The following is a 19,652-nucleotide window of genomic DNA, read 5'->3' as shown; positions in this document are numbered from 1 at the left end:
CATTTATTTTTAACAATTTTTGTTATATAAAATACTCTGTTTGGTTGTAAGAAAGTTAGGATAGAGTTATGTACGTTGAACAATTCTTCATCGTGCAAACCTTTTTTTTTTATGGCAAAAATATTTTTTATTTAATTTTTTATAAATGTTTTAATTAAATTATAAACAATAATTAACAAACCAAGAAAAAGTATTTAATTATAAAATATATGAAAATGTACATACAAGATGTTCGAACATAAAAGAAAAAAACTACAACAAGTAGTCTTCTAGGTATTGACCAAAAAAAAAAAAAAAGTCTTCTAGGTTTGATGCATCAGGCTACTGGGTATCGGCTAGGTGAAATGGCTGTGAGGTCGAAGGTGGAGCAAGATCAGGTGCTGGCATCGGGATTTGGAGGCCAGACATCTGTAATGCCCGTATTATCATACTCATCTTCTCGTAGTGGGCCGATAACTGGGCTGTAATCTCGGTTTCCCGGGCTTGTTGGGCCGCAATCTGAGGGAGAGATAGAGGCAGGTATGGAGAATTTCTGTCTAACATTCTGTGGCATGGCTTTGCAAAAGCCAAAAGGTCCAGGTTCTTTGTTTCATAAACAGATTAAAATCAAGTTGAACAAATTGTTTAAAACAGAAAATTTGGATGGTTTCCTTTCTCCACCAAAAACCAAAAATTTATAATGGAAATTTTAACGAAAAGTTTCCGGTACTGTTCATTTTAACGAAAAACCACATTTTTACACTAAAAACTCAATCTTGATACTATTCACTTTACCCTTTATTTTGTCCTTATCGTTAAAACTTAAAATTTTTAAGTCATTTTCATTAATTTTCCTATTGTTTGTTTTATGCCTAAAACGTCCTTAACGTCCTTAACGTCTTGAATGAATGACTAGAAACATTACAGTACCAATGATCATCCCGTATATGTGCATAACCAGTAAATGGTTTACCTTGAGGGTTGAATGTTTGCTGCCACTTAAAAAGTAGCATTCGAAAAAACTGCTTGTAATAATTAGCCACTAAATGGCCTTCTCTCCACGCTGCCCTACAAATGACATATACAAGACAAAAACTTTAGGCAAATTCTAGAGAGCAATCATCAATCCAAAGAGACACAAACTTATATAGGTGTTATAGTTTAATTCAATTTACATCATGTTTAAGAGCAAGGGAGGGATTGCATGATGAAGAGAGATGAAATATTTGTATGATGAATTTAAGAGTAAGAGAGGGATTGGAGAAGGTTTTGAAGAGAGATGGGGGAGGGAGGGAGCTGCTGCAATTGGGTTTGCAATTTCTGCCTCCTAAATTGATTTAAGTGATGTGAAAAAAGTCGTTGATTTTGCACGACGAATGTGTGCATTCATTGGGAAAGTGGGTCTGCAATATCTTTGTACATAGGAAAGTGCTTAAAGGGAAAAGAAAGCAGATTAGTGGCCAAGTTGGAGAGGGAAATGAACTAATTAACTAACTAATCAAACATTAAGGAAAGTAAAGTTAAAGTCTCGTTAATATTCGCTAATAAGAGGTTGATGAAACATCTCACCTAACGAGGAGATTTTCTAATGAAAAGGTTTGTAGTGGATTCATTTCAATAATTCGTTAAATTGCTAGTTGCTTATAACTTCAAAGTACTATGCATATATGATACACGTCATTTGTATTTTTTATGTTTAGTACACATTATTTTGACACATTTTTCAATAAAACATATAAAATTCACATTTTCTATACGTATTTTCACATATTACCAAAGAAATATAAATAAATAGTTAAAATATTAAAATAAAAATGGCCTGATTTTTCAAAATATATTTTTAGTAAAGTTACTATATAATACACGTATGTATTTCTCACGTACTACACCAATTCCGTATTTTATTAACTATGCTATTTGAACAGACCACCAAAGTCCCAAAATCATATGTACATTTTAGGTATTTAGATTTTGTGTTGAACAATTTCCATGTACAGTCCTCAGTAGGCATGGCGAATCATTCATTGTGGAAAAAAACTTTTCTCGAATGAAAATACATTTATTGCTTCTTTCGTCACTTAAAGATATAAATCTATGCATGTAAATTCTTCGCATACTACGTGACGAGAGACAAAGAAAAATTATCATATATATTGTGACATGCAAGTTCTTTTCATACAACGCAGTTTAATATTCATTGAAGTTGATGAAAGACTTCAAACATAGACCCTTTTGCTTGATTAGCAAGTTAATATAATATCGTGTCAATTATCCCACCAAACCTTGAAACAGTATCTCCCCAATTGATCCACGTCATAGTTTAGACCTTAAACATATTTTATTTTATGCTCAAGCAAATAAAGATACAACAATGGTATATTAAAATAGAAAAAAATCTAATAAAAACAAATAGAGAACTATTAGGAGACTTATTTTCGCATTTTATATATTTTTGAATTTTTTAACCGTCGAATCAAATTAATCGAATAAAATTAATAAACAAAAATATATTAACAAGAATCCATGGAAAGTTTTTATGTTCAAAGAAGGGCCCCAAATTTCAAAGAAAATGCAAACGACTCAAAGACTTGAAAGCTCCAAAAGGACCAAAAGACAAAACTGAGGTGAGCTTGTGAGGGCGTGGGCCGGCATGTGCCTGCTCAAACCATAACACAACCGGCACGAGCTCCCTGTGTGCCTTCAACCTTCAACGTCTTTCCCTCTCTACACTCAATCTCCAACCTTCTCGAAAACGACTCTTATTATTTTGATTTCATTTTCGTACACCTCAATAATTAAATTGGTCTGCTTTCAGCATATAAGAATGCATGTATATATATGTGTATACATATATATATATATATATATGTGCGCGCGCGCGCGCGCATTGCGTACTTATATTTAGGGACGGAACCGTGATATTACTTTTTTACACAATTTTTTACACATACTTTTTGGGGGCCATTTCGTAATGTGTTTCAACGATCCAGTCTTTTTTTTTAGAACATTAATCATAGATCATTCTTGTAAAAAATTAGACAAATCCAACACTATAAGACATTCATTTGTAATGAAGATGGACGAATACGGTTCTACAAAAAAAAACTCTAACTCCTTAATCTAACAGTCATATGATTTCATAATTGTGAGACTTTTGGTAAACATGATCTTTGAGGGAAAATCTAAAAATAGACGTTCAAATCATTAAGTGCATTATGAAGTGATGTAACAGATCCGCCCTCTATATACTAATAATTGGTTATTTATACAAAATTATTCAAAGGGAAAGGAGATATCGTATTTAAAAGGGAAAATGATTCAATTATGTCACGTGTTGAGCCAACCACAACCACATTTTGAACTCAACATAAATATTATACATGATCGTCATTCATATGTTTTGATATGATACTTATTACTAGCAAATAAAGAAAAGTACAACTAAATCGTAATATTAGTTAGTAAACAATTGCTCCATGGCGTGATTTAGGATCTGTATGTCATGAATTCTTTGTTTTTAGTGGAGGACTCATGACTTAAGCCAACGACCCTATTTCATGTGTGTGCATATGTATATACATGTATAATATATAAGTATACATTAGGTAAGAAACAACGTTGGAAGCTTAATTTTAATTTCATATTTAATTTGAGTCACTTAGTACTATTGTCTATTGGTACTCCTCTTCACTTGTAAGTGAAAAAATTTAAATTCAATTCTCGCCAAATGCAAACTTGAACCACATTATTGTTAGCTCATTGTGAGGCTAAGCTTGTTCCTTCCTCTTTAGAGCAACTCCACCGTTGCAAAGGCCCTCTCGAGCTATTCACTATTTAATCCACCTAGTGAACAGTAAGTGCCCTTAAGAGCAGTAACTGCCTTTTGTATCTCCACCTCTACACTGAATAGCCCCGATAATAAGTAATAAAATATTAGTATTTTTTTAATTTATAATTAATATTATATTATTTACTTGTATAAATTAATATTATATTATTAATTTATCTCTGGATCCTCCTCTTTCTTCCTTTTTCTCTGCAGATTTCCTTCTTCCTTCTTCTCTACAGATTTGGATTTGCTTATTTTTCAATTATGCATCTTCTTCTTCACTTCCTTCTTCCTTCTTTGTTTGTTTATCGGAAAACTTCTTCTTCAATTATGCATCTTCTTCGACAACCATCTCCGAGGAAGTCACAACGCCGACTTCGAGAAAGCACGACGCCGACTACGGGAAAGCCCACGATGCCGACTGGGCCTTTAAAGAAGACGGATCCGGAGGCTCCGGTGGGTTTAGGTCTGGAGATGATCCTTTCTGCAGCTTCCAAGGACGACAGAGGTTGAGTAGCTATAAGGTTGAGGCCCATAAATGCAAAGGAGATGATGGCTGACATCGCCCAAACGTTAGCCTTGCGTTAAGTGGCCTTCGGGCTCTTGGGCTGGCAACTCTTGCCGGGCTTCTCCCTCGGGCCTACTTGGGCTGGCTCGTCAGCACACGTTGGGCTTCATCACTCGAGCTCTTTGGCCCTGTTCATGTGCATGTCCCTCGGGCTGGAGCACACGGTGGAAGTGCTCTTAGTGTAGATAATATCGTTTGTCCAAAAAAAATATTCATATTTAATTTGTAGTAGTGGTTTGTTCCCAACTCCCAAGTTCCATAAACTATTTTTAAGCCTATAGGAATTTACAAAGTTAATTGTTCGATAACTTTTTAACTATCGACTCTTTAAAAATATAAAGTCTGACTCAGTTACTGATTACGTAAGTAAGATATATGTTTTTATGGAATTTAAGCACTCATACACCAGGCTGATTGAACTACTTTGTCTCATTTCTGTGGTTTTCCTTTATGATCACGCTTTCCATTCTTCTTTTATTAAAGTCGGAACATAGTCAATGGTGATTGAATTATCCCTTGAAAAAACAGAATAAAAGCTTGCATTTGATACCTTTTTGTTTTTATTTAATCCTTAATGTTTCCAAATAAGAAAATAAGAAGAAAAAAAAATCATCATTACATATAGAAGAATAGTAAATTTAGGAACAAAATTATTTCAACAATTCTCAAAATATTGGATTAATTGAGAGAAAAGAATCAATCTTTTCTTTTAGAAAAATATTCTTGGGTAATTCTCACGTTACTACTCTCAAGTATTCTAACTTTCACAGTTTGTTATTCTTAGTTTTTTCTTTTTTTTTGTCTAAGCTTCGTACCTAAACTTTGATTTTTCTGACACTTTAATACTTATGTTAGGTTTTTCGTCAAGTTCTCCATTACACGTGATATAACTTTGGCCCACCATATTTGCCACGTAGATGAGAGATTCTTTTGTAAATCACAGCCACTGTGTCTAATGCTAACTCTTGGCAAATATGATAGCCAAAGTCATGCTATATCATCATTTAATGAAAGACTTGACGAAAACCTAACAAAGATATTAGAATGTAAAAAAAAAAATCAAAATTTAGGTATACGAGTTTGATACGAAAAAACTAATTAATTATATCAAAATACGAATTTCGCGATAGTTGAGATAGTACTAACAAAACCCAAAATTCTTTAGTAATTTCCTTACCATACATGAACACCGCATACATGATACACACGTGACTTCCAAGTGCCTCACGTGACCAGCCGTTAATGACATCACCGTCCACATCGGCGAACGTCGGCGCCACGTGGCGCCGTGCCGACTATATAAACTCCTCCTCCTCCCTTCTTCTCCGTCGAACAAAAATAACAGACAAAAAAAATTAAAAGTTCAGATAAACAGATTTTAGAGAGAGAAAGTTTCCGTTATCAGAGCAAACGCCGAGCTAGAGAGAGAATTCTCCGGTAAGAAGATTTCTGGAAGACGGAGATGGCGACGCCGTTAACGGACGGAGGCGGAGGACTGGCGATGCTGTCGAATTCCGTCAACAAGGTGGATTCTTCGTCGGTCAATGGATGCTTGGCGAGCTCGGAGGAGCCAACGAGGTCTCCGATTCTGATTTTCTTGTTCTTTCACAAGGCAATTCGGAAGGAGCTCGATGCGCTTCACCGATTGGCCATGGCCTTCGCCACCGGAAAAAGAACCGATATTCAGCCGCTGCTCGAGCGCTACCATTTCTTGAGATCAATTTACAAGCACCACTCCAATGCCGAAGACGAGGTCATTGATTTTTCTCGCTCTTTATTGGATTCGATTTCGTTGAGTGTTTGGAATTGCATTCAGGATTTTCAATTTGTTTGAAGAATTGAGTTTATTCTGGATTTTGATAATTAATTGTGATTTCTGAATTTCTGAATAAGCTTTAATGTTAGTGAAGGTTTTGCTGCAACTGCATTTGTGTTGGTAAAGATTGCAATTTTGTTTCTAACATTTTGAGGCATTATAATCATATGTTGTTATGGATTTGTTAAATTTGTGAACCAGGATAACGTTTCGGGATTTCTCATCAAAACAAAGAGTTAATATTCAATGGCTGCACTTGAATTGTATTCTATTTTTCAAAATTCTCCTTCTTGTTTTAAGTTTTCTATCAGCCCGGCCATGCAATGTCACATGAACGTTTTGTTTTCCGCTGCATCCTCTCTTCGATTTATGGTTTTCGAACACTTGTAGCGCCAGTAGAACAAAAATTTCGTGAAAAGGCCAAGCCTTTTTTGTATCTTTGCAACTGAAGTGTTCGTTTTTGGAAATGTAGGTAATCTTTCCAGCTCTTGATATACGGGTGAAGAATGTAGCACAAACTTACTCCCTTGAACATGAGGGTGAAACAAATCTTTTTGATCATCTATTTGAGCTGCTAAGTTCAAATGCCAAAAATGATGAAAACTTCCCGAGAGAGCTAGCGTCTTGTACAGGAGCCCTACAAACATCAATTAGCCAACACATGGCAAAGGAAGAGGAACAGGTGTTGTTTCATATTTCAAAGTTTGAATCTTGATTCTTTTTCATGCCCCCAATTCGGCCTACTTGTTATTCGCAATTGCTTACGTGTTATTTGTCATTGCTCTTTATAGTATGAAAAAATGGAAAGAGAGTTTCTAAAAAAGTTGGGATTCGTATAATATTTGCTGGTGGTAATACTATGACATGGCAGCTTGTGTGGTTATGCTATGCCAATTTGTGATAAGCCCCTGGTGCGTTCTATGGAAAGTTTAATAACCATTAATGATCATCACTTTTAGTAATTTACTTACTTTTCTTCATGAAATCCCATAACTATAATGTCCTGATCATGCAAATCCAACTTTTCAATTTTGCTATGAACATCTGATGATTACCATAGGTACTGAACACAAAGTTTCCCGACAAAGTTCCACCACTAATATACAGTTAGTTGAATTTCTGCCCTTGAATTTTTTCCAATTAGGAGATACAAAAAGTACAATACCGTCTAATCAACATCAAGCAAGTGCGTATTATATCCAGACAAAGTCCATTCTCTAACATGTGCATCAAGTTGTCTCTATTTTTGCGTACACATAATTGACTCTTCTCTCACTCTAATCAATGACAAGAAAACCCTGATCTCTTCCGTAATAGGAGGGGTAGGGGGGAACTACAGGTAAACATATGCACACCCGTTTGGGCCTAATAGTTTTGAGTACCATAATAATTGTCCTTACGGACTGGAAGAGCTGAAGATTTATGCTTCTCGACGAACTTCCCTTTGGCAACTAAGGGACCCCTTGGGAGATCTCTCTTCATATTCCAGGATTTTTCTTCGATACAATTATACTGAACTTAATTAGTGAGATCAGAACTTAATTTCAGTTTTATTTTTGGCAGGTCTTTCCGTTGCTCATTGAGAAATTCTCAGTTGCGGAGCAGGCAGCTCTGGTCTGGCAGTTTCTGTGCAGCATTCCTGTGAATATGATGGCCGAGTTTCTTCCATGGCTTTCATCTTCTGTTTCACCTGATGAACATCAGGATTTACGCAAATGCTTAAGCAAGATAGTTCCAGGGGAAAAGCTTCTTCAACAAGTAATGTTTCAGAGTTGGTCAAAGAATTCAGTCCTTTCTAGTATTGCTTTTCCAAGCACACATAACTAACAGCTCTTTGTTACTTGAAGGTCATTTTCACCTGGATGGGAGGTAGAAGTAGTGCTGACATGTTCAGAAGTTCTATAGATACCCCTCAGTTCCAATGTTGTGTGGATTTTGGTGCTAGCACATCAAGTCAACATATGGAGAAGGCAAATCCTGCATGTGAGTGCAGGACTGGGAAAAGGAAGTATGTAGAGTCAAGTACTGATGTTTCTGATACCATTGAGGGGCACCCAATAAATGAAATACTTCTTTGGCATAATGCCATTAAAAGGGAGTTAAATGAGATAGCTGAGGAGGCTAGGAAGATACAACAGGCTGGAGATTTTACTAATCTATCAGCTTTCAACGAGAGGTTGCAATTTATCGCTGAAGTTTGCATCTTTCACAGGTATTTCTATATATCTGTCATGCATCTATGGAAAGTTAACTCTTTCCTTTGGAAAACTTACCTTTGATCTTTTCTTCTTTTCTGAATGTGCGTGGTTAGTGAAAAGTTCCTACTATGCTTGCGGTAAACTGGTACAGCTATATGTTAAAATTAATATATCATAGGGTATAATTCAACTTTGGTATTAATAAATTCCAGTTTTCCATATTTCCACACATGGAATTGTTTCTCACAGTATCATTTGATTTATCATTTAGTGTCTTTTTCTTGATGAATTCCTCGCCTGCTCATGTTATTTTGTTTACTTTTTTTATTTACTTTTTTTTATTGTGATCATTATGAATTCATTGGTTTTACGTGGCAGAGAGTTTATACCATAAATCTTAGTTTCTCTCCTTTTTATTTGAATATTACTTATTTGCTGATTTCAGTATTGCTGAGGACAAGGTCATATTTCCTGCCGTTGATGGAAAAATTTCATTTTTCCAAGAGCATGCTGAAGAAGAAAGCCAATTCAACGAAATTAGGTGTTTGATTGAAAATATTCAAAGTGCTGGAGCTATCTCTACTTCTGCTGATTTTTATGCAAAATTATGTTCTCATGCTGATCAAATAATGGAAACTATCCAGCGGCACTTTAGCAACGAAGAAGTTCAGGTAATTTCTTTATTGCTAGAATAGGTTTTTTGGAAGTTTTGGTAGCTTCAGTAAGTTGTGTGGGGGGAAGTTGATATGTTACCTCATGGAATATATATTCAAAATGATAATAAATTGGTAACACGGTATGTTTGGTAAGTGTTAGTTACTAGAAACCATAGAATCAGTATCCCCTCTAATTCCTAACAGTACTTGCTCCATGGCCTGCATGTCTAGGTTCTTCCACTTGCTCGAAAGCACTTCAGCTTCAAAAGGCAGCGTGAACTTTTGTATCAAGCTTTGTGTATGATGCCCTTAAGACTGATTGAGCGTGTATTGCCATGGCTAATCGGAAAGTTGACTGAAGATGAAGCAAATAATTTTCTCAAAAACATGCAGTTAGCAGGTTCTGTATTTATTGTTTGTATGTTCACCTTTTAATTGATAAATATCAATGTATTAAAAGAGTGAGGCGTGGGCAAGGCGTCCGAGGGATAGCCCCGCCTAGGCGCGAGGAGAAGCCTCACGAGATCTAAATTTTTTAATATATACACTGAGCGTACACATATATTATATTAAAAAAAAAGATTATTAATCAATATCACCTTGAGCACATCCATTATACACAAAAAAAAAAAAAGGCAGAGAGATGATAGTGCAAGGAAGAGGTATGAGGCAGTTAAAACCCTACCCAAAATTTGGGTTTGGGAGTAAAAAATAAAAAATTTAAATTAAAAAATAAATAAAATCCCCTAAGGCGTGCCTAGGTGGCTCCGGCAACACCTTGCACCCACTCCCTCAAAACAGAGGCGGCAACCCTCACGCCCAGCCTTAGAGGACACCTAGGTGCGCCCTAAGGCGAGCCTTTTAAAACATTGATAAATATTAATAAAAAAATTATTAGTTACTTTCTATTCTGACATCTAGTTTTATGATTCAGCTCCAGTGCCTGATTCCGCTTTGGTAACACTCTTTTCGGGATGGGCATGCAAGGCTCGTAATCAGGGTTCATGTTTGTCTTCAAGTGCAATTGGTTTCTGTCCTGTTAAAAGCTTCACTGATATTGAAGAAGGTTTTGTTCATTCAGCATGTGCTTGTTCTTCTGCATCATCTGCTAGAGACAGCTTGAGACTTCAAGCAAATAATGTGAAGAGGCTAGCCAAACACAATGTTCCTATGTCATGCAAAGACAATGGTAGTGACCAGTCCTGCTGTGTCCCAGGTTTAGGAGTGAACAGCAATAATCTTGGGCCGAGTTCTCTTTTTGGGGCCAAGTCTTTGCGCTCCTTATCTTTCAGTTCTGGTGCCCCATCTCTTAATTCCAGTCTTTTTGTCTGGGAAACGGATAATTCTTCTTCTGATATTGGCTGTGGAGAACGCCCCATTGATACTATTTTTAAATTTCATAAAGCCATACGTAAAGATTTGGAGTATTTAGATATTGAATCTGGAAAGCTTATTTATTGTGATGAAACCACTCTTCGGCAGTTCATAGGAAGGTTTCGTTTGCTGTGGGGCTTATACAGAGCGCATAGTAATGCGGAGGATGATATAGTGTTTCCTGCGCTGGAATCCAAGGAGGCACTTCATAATGTCAGTCACTCATACACACTGGACCATAAACAGGAGGAAAAATTATTTGAAGACATCTCATGTGTTCTTTCAGAACTTTCTCACCTTCATGAAAGCTTGCAAAAGGATGACATGGATGAGGATTTAGTTGGAAGTAGCATTAGCTTTTCTGCTGCTAATGGTAACTACTCTAAAAAGTATGACAAGCTAGCTACAAAGCTTCAAGGAATGTGCAAATCTATCAAAGTTACACTAGATCAGCATATTTTCAGGGAAGAACTTGAGCTGTGGCCATTATTCGGCAGACACTTCACTGTGGAGGAGCAAGACAAAATAGTTGGCCGCATTATTGGGACCACAGGTGCTGAGGTGCTCCAATCGATGTTACCATGGGTAACTTCTGCACTTACTCAGGATGAACAGAACAAAATGATGGATACATGGAAGCAAGCAACTAAAAATACAATGTTTCACGAGTGGCTTAACGAATGCTGGAAAGGAATTTCAGAGTCAACTTCACAGACTGAAACATCGGAAAGTAGCACTCCTCAAAAAGGTTTGTTTCACGATCCAGGCGTTTCTGTTATTGTAGATAAATGGACAGTTAAGGCAGTCAATACACCATGTCAAGTGAGGGGTGTGCTTTTGTCCTAATGGGAGATATTAGTACAGTAATTTAATGTTTGAACGCCCAACTTGATTTTGGGAAAACAATTACCTGCTGCCGCTGGACCCCAATTATACTTCTGAACTAGTACAGTGACTTTAATGTCTAAAAACTGCCTTTCAACTGGATTAATTTAGCTATCTTAACTTTTATTTTGTTCTAGGTGTTGAATTTCAAGAAAGCTTGGACCAGCCCGATCAGATGTTCAAACCTGGTTGGAAGGATATTTTCCGTATGAATCAAAATGAACTTGAGTCAGAGATCAGAAAGGTTTATCGCGATGCAACTCTTGATCCGAGGAGAAAGGCATATCTAGTGCAGAATCTTATGACTAGGTTAGTTCTATACTAACCTTACAGAACTTTTCTCTTATTGCTACAGTATCTTTATTCTGACTCGGAAACTAGATCGTGATGTTAAAAATACATAAGCCTTGGCCAGAATTCTTAAATTATTAATGAGCAACTCGTTTGTTTCAGCCGCTGGATAGCTACTCAGCAGAAGTTGCCTCAAGAAATAGCAGGAGAATCTTCTAATGGTGAAGACATGGTTGGACACTCACCAGCATATCGATGTGCAGAGAAAAAAGAGTTTGGGTGCGAACACTATAAAAGAAACTGCAAACTCCGAGCTGCTTGCTGTGGCAAGTTATTTACTTGTAGATTTTGCCATGACAATGTGAGCGATCATTCAATGGATAGGTAATTTTCGGATATCCAGACTTACTTTTCAAGTTACGTTACATTATCTTTGTTCTTATTCTTCTTTTTTGGGTAAGACCTGTGACTCTATTAACCATTGCAGGAAAGCAACAACTGAAATGATGTGCATGCGCTGCCTGACCGTTCAGCCGGTTGGGCCAATATGCACTACACCTTCATGCAATGAACTATCCATGGCAAAGTACTATTGCAATATATGCAAATTTTTTGATGATGAAAGGTGAGTTCTTATTTGCAACTTCAATTTTGTAGATAATTAGTAAATTCTTATTGGTAAAGTACATATTTCTTTTGAAATTTCAGGACTGTGTATCACTGCCCATTTTGCAATTTATGCCGACTCGGAAAGGGTCTTGGCATTGACTATTTTCATTGCATGACATGCAATTGTTGCCTGGGGATAAAGTTAGTGAACCACAAGTGCTTGGAGAAGAGTTTAGAAACAAATTGCCCCATCTGCTGTGATTTTTTGTTCACATCAAGTGCAACGGTTCGAGCTCTGCCCTGTGGCCACTACATGCATTCTGCTTGCTTTCAGGTCTGTGCCTTTATAAAGTTTATTTTTAATCCATTTGTCATGTACTTTTCTCCTTTCCTTTTAGAAGAAAGTAAATCTAAACTACTGGATGGTTTTCTGTTAGGCGTACACTTGCAGTCACTATACTTGTCCAATTTGCAGCAAATCTATGGGAGATATGGCGGTAAGAGGATTTCTCGTTTGTTTTTAATCTTCTTTTTCTTTCTAGACTTCGTTCTCTTGCCTTTTTAAATCGTTAGTAGCGCAACTTTGTTATGAAACCCAACTCTCAGACCTTAATCTCTTTACCTACTCAGGCTTACTTTGGCATGCTTGATGCATTATTGGCTGCTGAGCAGCTTCCAGAGGAATACAGGAATCGTTGTCAGGTACACTGCTTCCATTCGTTTTATTTTATTCATGTTCTCGAAGTCAGTTGTGTAGACATGCTGAACTAGTTGGTCTCCCTTCTTAAGGATGGTTACAGGTTCTGCGTTATGCTGGTTCCGTCTCATACAAACTTGTGAATTGGATTCATATGTTGAATTGGAAAACTTTTGTCTTAACTCCTGATATGTGCACGTGTTTTTCCCCCGAAAATTAGTCATAACAGTAGAGGCACCATCTGATGAATTATTTTTCCAACCAGGACATTCTGTGTAATGACTGTGATCGAAAGGGTACCTCACGGTTTCACTGGCTATATCACAAGTGCGGAAACTGCGGATCTTACAACACCCGGGTGATCAAAGGCGAGACATCAAATACCGACTGCCCGACATCAAACTAACAACAGGTTTTATTCTTTGACAAAGATATATATATATATATATACATATTAATCTGTAGATACCTGTATAGGCAATTCAATTTTCCCGCAACCACAGAACTGGTTGTTTTACATCCAACAGAGCAATTTTGTAGAAGCCCGGTATGGTTTCAAGATATTCAATTTTCGAACGTGTAGACTGAGGAAGTAAACAGAGCTCATTGAAAGCCTTCTGTATAGAAATTTGCTCGTATCAGTTTTTCTTTGGTGCGGTAAATTTTTCGATCTATGATCTCGTTAGATTTATCTTTCCTTTCGTATGTTAACATTTTCGATCGTGTTTACTTTAGATGTAAGTTTTTCACCGGGGACTTTCTTCTCCATCGGATAAAGCCTTTGAACGGGGCAGAGTATATCAATATGGTTACGAGGTAGAATGATTGCTATATTTGGATTGAGATCAACTTCGGATGTCACACTCCGGAGTCCACATACCGAGCAATCCGGACCACGCAACAGAGAGATATCTGAGCATTGTACTAATTGCGACTGCATGATTTAAATTCAACGGTCTGAATTACTCGGTCTGTAGGCTCTGGTATGAGATACGGAGAGGATCTCAAGGCCAACTGCCAACTGTCACTTCCACTTGGTAAAAGTACCTTGTAACTTCGCTAGAAAAGAATAGGTTAGACTAGAGGAGAAAATGGGGTGGGGTTCGAGTGGAAATTTTTAGTACGTTTGAGATATTTATACATTAGAGATTTGGTTTATTGGATATTTGGTCAAAAATTCCGAGACCAAGATTTAAGAGAGAAAAATCTTAACATTTAAAATACGCTGAAGCGTAATAGAATTTTCAAAAACTGGAGAATTCTATTGCACAAGGTTATGATGAGCACTTTTCCCATCACATGGGTGACACAAATCCTTATAAAAGGTCGCATCCATCACGAATGACACATGTCCATCATAGTCTTGTCAATCCAACGAGTAATCTCCAAGCATTGCACAGACGACTCCAAGCATTACGCAGGGATTGACACGTTATCCGGATCTCAAAACTCCGAAACTATCGGAATCGTAATTCAAACAATTCAATTTAAATTGTACGGTTCTTATTAGCTTCATTTTACTAATACACCTTCCACATAACCACGCCCTTATCTCTCTCATATAATATGGCTTGCTAGGATGATCTCAATCCATTGCACAGCCAAGTCTTTTGGTACTTTGTAGGGGGGAAAGCATCTAGGCGTTGCTTGCTTGGGACCCCAATATATATAAAAGTTTTGGTGACGAACTGAAGGCATGGTCCGTAATTAAATTAGTTCAACAGCTAAAAGTCTAATACTAACAAGAAATCTATAAAGTGAATGACATTTCAAACATGGATTTGGCTTTTCAAACCACTCCACGAAACCAGCTCTCCCTTGTCTCGTCAATCACAAATCCTAAAGAAATGAGGAAAATTTAGTGATCTTGCTTCCCCAACTTTTTCGTTAGAGAAATTTCGATAGGAGAACTTAAATATGTGATTAGTTATACACTTCTATCAAAAAAAGAGTTGTGACGATTGTACCTGCTTGGGACGAAATAGTACCAAAATACAAGAGGTTCATTTTCTTCGTTAGCCGTGACTAACGAGTTACGCTATCAAGATGTCAGTCCTACTGTAATTTTTTCTTCTAGAGTAGAAAAATATTCATTTTGAAATGCCAAAATTGCTATACCCAAGAAAACAAAAACCTTGATTCATTTCACACATAGCTACGAACAAAAAGGTAAGCTGAATAAACGGAATCACTCGCAAAGAAACAACAATGAACAACCAATTTCAAAAAGTTTATGTTAATTAGCATAATATACATGGACCAAAAGCACTTTTAGAATAAAAAAAGCAATTATCCCATCACAAATGAAGACAAATCCTGAAAAAATGGGGTACCCGTCGAGTCCCCCAGATCAATGACATTTGAACATGTTTAAATCTTCCAAGCATATCTAGCCATCCACTCTTTTATCTGTACAATAATACTATTATCGCTCACAATGTACACTAACGCACTAAATCTGAATGCCAAGTGTGGCAAAATTCGAGCAAATTTCTCTCCTCTTAGATATTGCTTCTAGGTTAAACATTTCTTCCTTCTTTCCAAGTAAACTAGGAAGATTTTAATGAACAAAGCAAGTGGATGAAAATTTACTTCTTGCCCTTTTTATCTTTCCCGGGGTGTAAAAAAGAACCCAAACAAAAGAGCTTTGCAGTTCCTTTAGAAATATAAGGAGATGGTACATTTAACACAGGACTAACTCGAACACCGTTGCCGTAATAAGATGATCCGTTGTAACCCTTCCTCGACGGTGGCCTCGGCAGCAGCGTTGCATACGGATTCGACGACGAGGATGAAGAAGATGATGAACATGATGCGGACTTCGACATCTGCTTTTGTTTATGAACATCCTTAAAAATTGTTTTTTTCGGATTCGGAGCTGAGCCGGTTGAGTTGCTTCTTGACAAGAGTTGCAATGAACAAAGCAAGCTCTTCTTATTTTCTTGGTTGAGGCTGATGCTTCTCTTGAATCCCCAGAAGGATTTCGACTGAGGCTTCTGCTCAAAATGATACGAACTCGAATCGATGTCTTCCTTCGTGTTCATGATCTCCTTCTTTGGATTTGGATTGTCATAAGTTGGAGAACTTGGAAGTGGAGGAAGAGAGGCATAACGTTTAAGTTCGCTATTCGAAACCCTATCTTTCGGCTGCATAGGGAGGATCACACCGTGCGAAAAGAGCTCGTCGGCGGAGGAAGATTGACGCTCTAAGCTGCTGTTGCTGAAGCTGAACTCAAAGTCACAGTTCATGTCCAAGAGTGATGTGTCTCTCCGACCAACTGGTAGAACATCTGGTTGTCCAAGATCCTGGGAAAACGATAATCTCGGAGGACTGGCTTCTGAGCACATGATGAGGATATGTTGGAGCATAAAATTTCGGCAAATATCTTCAATCCACGTTGAGAAGCCGGACACCAACCTTTGCTTGCCAACACAATGAACGAGGAGGATATCTGCAAGAAAACACTGACGCTCAACTCGTCACCAACCTTTTTTATTGCCAACAATGAACGAGGATGAGATACCTGCGAGAAAACACTCTGATGCTCGAGAATCTTCAGAAGAAACCAACAAAGATTTGAAGAACTTAGAAATGGAGTTCACGAATGTTGGGAAGGCGATGGCATGTGGAATCAAGAAATAGAAATTTCAACTTATGAGGGCCTGAAACTTGAGATTATGGGTTGGACTTGGAAGTCAAAAGAATAGGGACAAAGAAAACAAAATGGGATTCTCTGAAGGAACAAAGAGGACAAGAAAAAAAAATGGCAGCTTTTGGAAGGAGAAAAATCTTTGTTTGTGACAGATTTGGATAACTTGCAGGTTGCAACTTACAATGAAAGAGATGAAATATGAAACTCAACGTGTGGGAGGAGAGAAACAACACTGGGAGAAAGTACTATTATACTGAAAGAAAATGAATGACCCAGGAAGAAAGACTTTATACAACAGGAATATAATTCTTGCGGTATTTCATATTAATCACGTATGTTACACTTAACACTGTTACAGTCCCTAAGTTTTTCTTTGGAAGATGAAACCAAGCCAAGATTATGAGAACTCTTTAGCTAGTGGTATTTTTTCTTTAGAGCCAGAAGTTAGGGAAGATAAAAGTGGGTGAATAGGAAAAAGTGTGATGTATTTTCTCTAAACAAAGACAAGGTCTAGCCCTTCTAGGTCCCTCTTACCATATGTTTAGACTTTTGGGGTGCCATCCTAATCACCAACTAGGCCTTTTTCTCTTTTTTCTTCAAAATTTCTTTCGCTCATTTCTTTCTTGCATAAAGTAATTAATCAAAAGTTTAAATAAACAAATAAGGTAGAAGAACATTCTGCCACCTCTAGTATTGAAATTTCTCCTCGTCTAATCACATCTTTCTCCTTCTGAATTCTAATGCAAAAGCAAATCCCTATTGCAATTTAATATTAGAAAACCTTTTTGTTGGTACAAGTGGGACTTTGTAAGCAAATCAAAAGCTGGTGAATGGGACTTTGCAACTTCATTTAGGTGCCCGAATCCTGATTACACAAAAGACACTTTTAAATGACTTGAAAATGATATGAAAATAAGTTTGACGATTACTTTTGTAAAGTTTGTGAAAAAAAAAGGGATAAAAATTATGAGTATTTGTCCAAAGATTTTATGAAACATGCAACTATTGAATTTTTGCAGTATCTTTTGCATGCGCATTAAGAAAAATTTTAAACTCTTTTACAATTCATCGAGTAAATCATGGTTTATCTTTAACATGAGAATGATTTATAGGCAACTGAAACGTTAATGTAATGATATTCCAAACCCATTACTTAATGTTATACATAAGTAAACACATAACAACACGTGATATGCTCGATATTGTAAGTATGTGACGTCCTGATTTCAAATAACTTCCTGCCCAAGGACACAATAGATTTTCTCGACTCAGCGAAGATAGGTACTGACAAAATTTATATATAGCATCGTGAAAAAACATGGCAGCAGCCGAACCACGACGTACGTTTTCGAAGCGGCTTGAAGCATTGTCAGTAGTTTTACAATGCAAGTTATTGAGTAAGCCAAAAGTACTCAGCAAAAGATATTCCCGAAATTCAAAAAACTTTAAATTATTCAGTACGATCAAATGCTTAATTATTGCACAAATTGGTTACAACTTACATCAGATGAAAGAACCGACTGACCAACCAACCAACCAAATCTAAAAAACAATCAAAATTAGATGCTTCAAACAAATATGCGAGGGGTAGTAACTGGTTTGGCAATTGTAAAACAGATTTGCTAATGATTAAGCAGTTTATGCAAATATATATTTAGCATCCACCAATCTCTGCATATTCAATTGGTAAATTGATAATTGCTTCATTTGTTGCCTTTCAAAGATGGGATGCCATCAACTTTCTCATTCAGACATTTTCATGCTAATTTCTCAACTCTCATTTTTTATTTTATAATGGTATACAACGATCGGAACTCTTGACTTTATAGTTCACTGTTTTAAAATCAATTCTAGAAAACATCAACCAAATATGAAATCATTTAGCCGACAATTAAATATGTCAAATTTCAATATTCAATGGAATAATATTGTTTATCTATTTTATCGAATGACTAAATAATTTCCGATTTGCTTGATTTTTGACAGAGTTGATCTCTAAATCTCTAAAGAATGATCTAGAAAATAGACAGTTCAAATAATCGCAGATTGATATTGAAAAATGAAAGAGATAATTTATAAAGTTTTACGAGAAAATTCAAATGAAAAAGATTGTTGGTATTATATCAAAGCATAGGGAATGTGATGAATTGGAACACAGGAGTAATTAAGAATTAATAAAAAAGAATAGGGTGGGTTGAAACTTGGAGATTGAAAGATGCTTTGAATTATTGAGGTGGTGATGCTATACAAATACCATCAAAATTTTGAATTAACCATGACATAGTACAATTGACTGGGTTAGGTTAGGTTAGGGTGCACATAATATTCATGCAGTCTCTTTTTCGTAAACATGCACTCCATCTTCTCATAAATTATTGAGACTTAATTAGACATTGCATCCTCTAATCCCCATATAATAGTTTAATACACCTTTGCTAGCAAGGACATATTTGACATTCTCAAAACGTGTTCATTGATGTAAGAGAGTGAGACCTCTTGTCATTATGTATTTACGAAGAGTCTGATTTTGCTTACCTCTTAAGGTTGTAAGGTTTAAAATTATCAGATTCTCGAACCTCTATTAGGATATTCTTGAATAAACATATTTGTGGGCATTGTTGACTTTTGACCCCAGAAATAATAAGGACTCCATTTTTAAGAAAAGGATTAGATTAAAAATCGTATTATGGATAGGAACAAACTTGTAAGCTAACCCTCACTGTCCATGTAGGTCCATTTGAGCAATTTTCTTGTACTTTGAATTGCTACATGCTATTGTTTAGTTAAGGCTGAAAATACAATTTTGGTTAGTTAGTCAAGATAATGTAGTCGTTCTCCTAAAATCAAGTTCGAATTTCGCATTTTGTAACTTATAGTAGACTAGAAGACCGAAACATTAAGGTATGGGGAGGGTTGGGAACATGAACCCAAAAGGCTCATACTCTTTCTACCTTGTAGAGGACAATCCATATATGGCAACTGGCCATGTGACCAGTCTCCTTTTTTCCAAACTTTAGAATGGATGATTGAAGATGCAGAGACTTCCCCACAAGGCCACAATGGCCACGGATGAATCTCTGTGTTTGAAGTTCGTGGAC

At 36.6% G+C, this 19,652-nt stretch overlaps 1 protein-coding gene and 1 long non-coding RNA gene across 3 annotated transcripts; one reads left to right on the top strand and one right to left on the bottom strand.

Annotated features, from left to right (window-relative positions):
* Nucleotides 1–5,703: 5,703 nt before the first annotated feature.
* On the top strand, nt 5,704–14,123 carry LOC103455509 (zinc finger protein BRUTUS-like). 2 transcript variants are annotated; one of them, XR_011575199.1, is made up of 15 exons: nt 5,704–6,129; nt 6,665–6,874; nt 7,756–7,950; nt 8,040–8,404; nt 8,836–9,061; nt 9,278–9,446; nt 9,981–11,168; nt 11,443–11,614; nt 11,759–11,980; nt 12,084–12,221; nt 12,305–12,539; nt 12,643–12,702; nt 12,836–12,907; nt 13,168–13,430; nt 13,747–14,123. XR_011575199.1 is itself a non-coding variant. In XM_008395101.4 (14 exons), exons 1-14 carry the CDS (start codon nt 5,839–5,841, stop codon nt 13,306–13,308), a joined length of 3,684 nt encoding a protein of 1,227 aa, XP_008393323.2. In that variant the 5' UTR covers nt 5,704–5,838; the 3' UTR covers nt 13,309–13,574. The 2 variants fall into 2 exon arrangements, 1 of the variants encoding a protein (XP_008393323.2); XM_008395101.4 differs by lacking the exon at nt 13,747–14,123 and having other exon boundaries at nt 13,168–13,574.
* A 1,356-nt stretch (nt 14,124–15,479) lies between these two features.
* LOC103455599 (uncharacterized) lies at nt 15,480–16,994 on the bottom strand. Its single transcript, XR_011575548.1, has 2 exons — nt 16,426–16,994; nt 15,480–16,353 (listed from the first exon to the last, which is right to left on the bottom strand). It is a non-coding gene; the product is annotated as an uncharacterized lncRNA (long non-coding RNA).
* Between the last annotated feature and the right edge of the window lie 2,658 nt (nt 16,995–19,652).

This window comes from Malus domestica, chromosome 14, assembly GCF_042453785.1.
Source record: "Malus domestica chromosome 14, GDT2T_hap1".
In the NCBI taxonomy this organism is placed as follows: Eukaryota; Viridiplantae; Streptophyta; class Magnoliopsida; order Rosales; family Rosaceae; genus Malus; species Malus domestica.
The sequence above is the reverse complement of the archived record's forward strand: the minus strand, read 5'-3'. Positions and strand labels throughout refer to the sequence as shown.

Coding starts and splice junctions, on each gene's coding strand:
- LOC103455509 (XM_008395101.4), top strand. CDS start 5,839: ATGGCGACGCCGTTAACGGACGGAGGCGGAGGACTGGCGATGCTGTCG. Junction 9,062..9,277: donor TTAGCAACGAAGAAGTTCAG/GTAATTTCTTTA, acceptor CTGCATGTCTAG/GTTCTTCCACTTGCTCGAAA. Junction 12,908..13,167: donor AATACAGGAATCGTTGTCAG/GTACACTGCTTC, acceptor TTTTCCAACCAG/GACATTCTGTGTAATGACTG.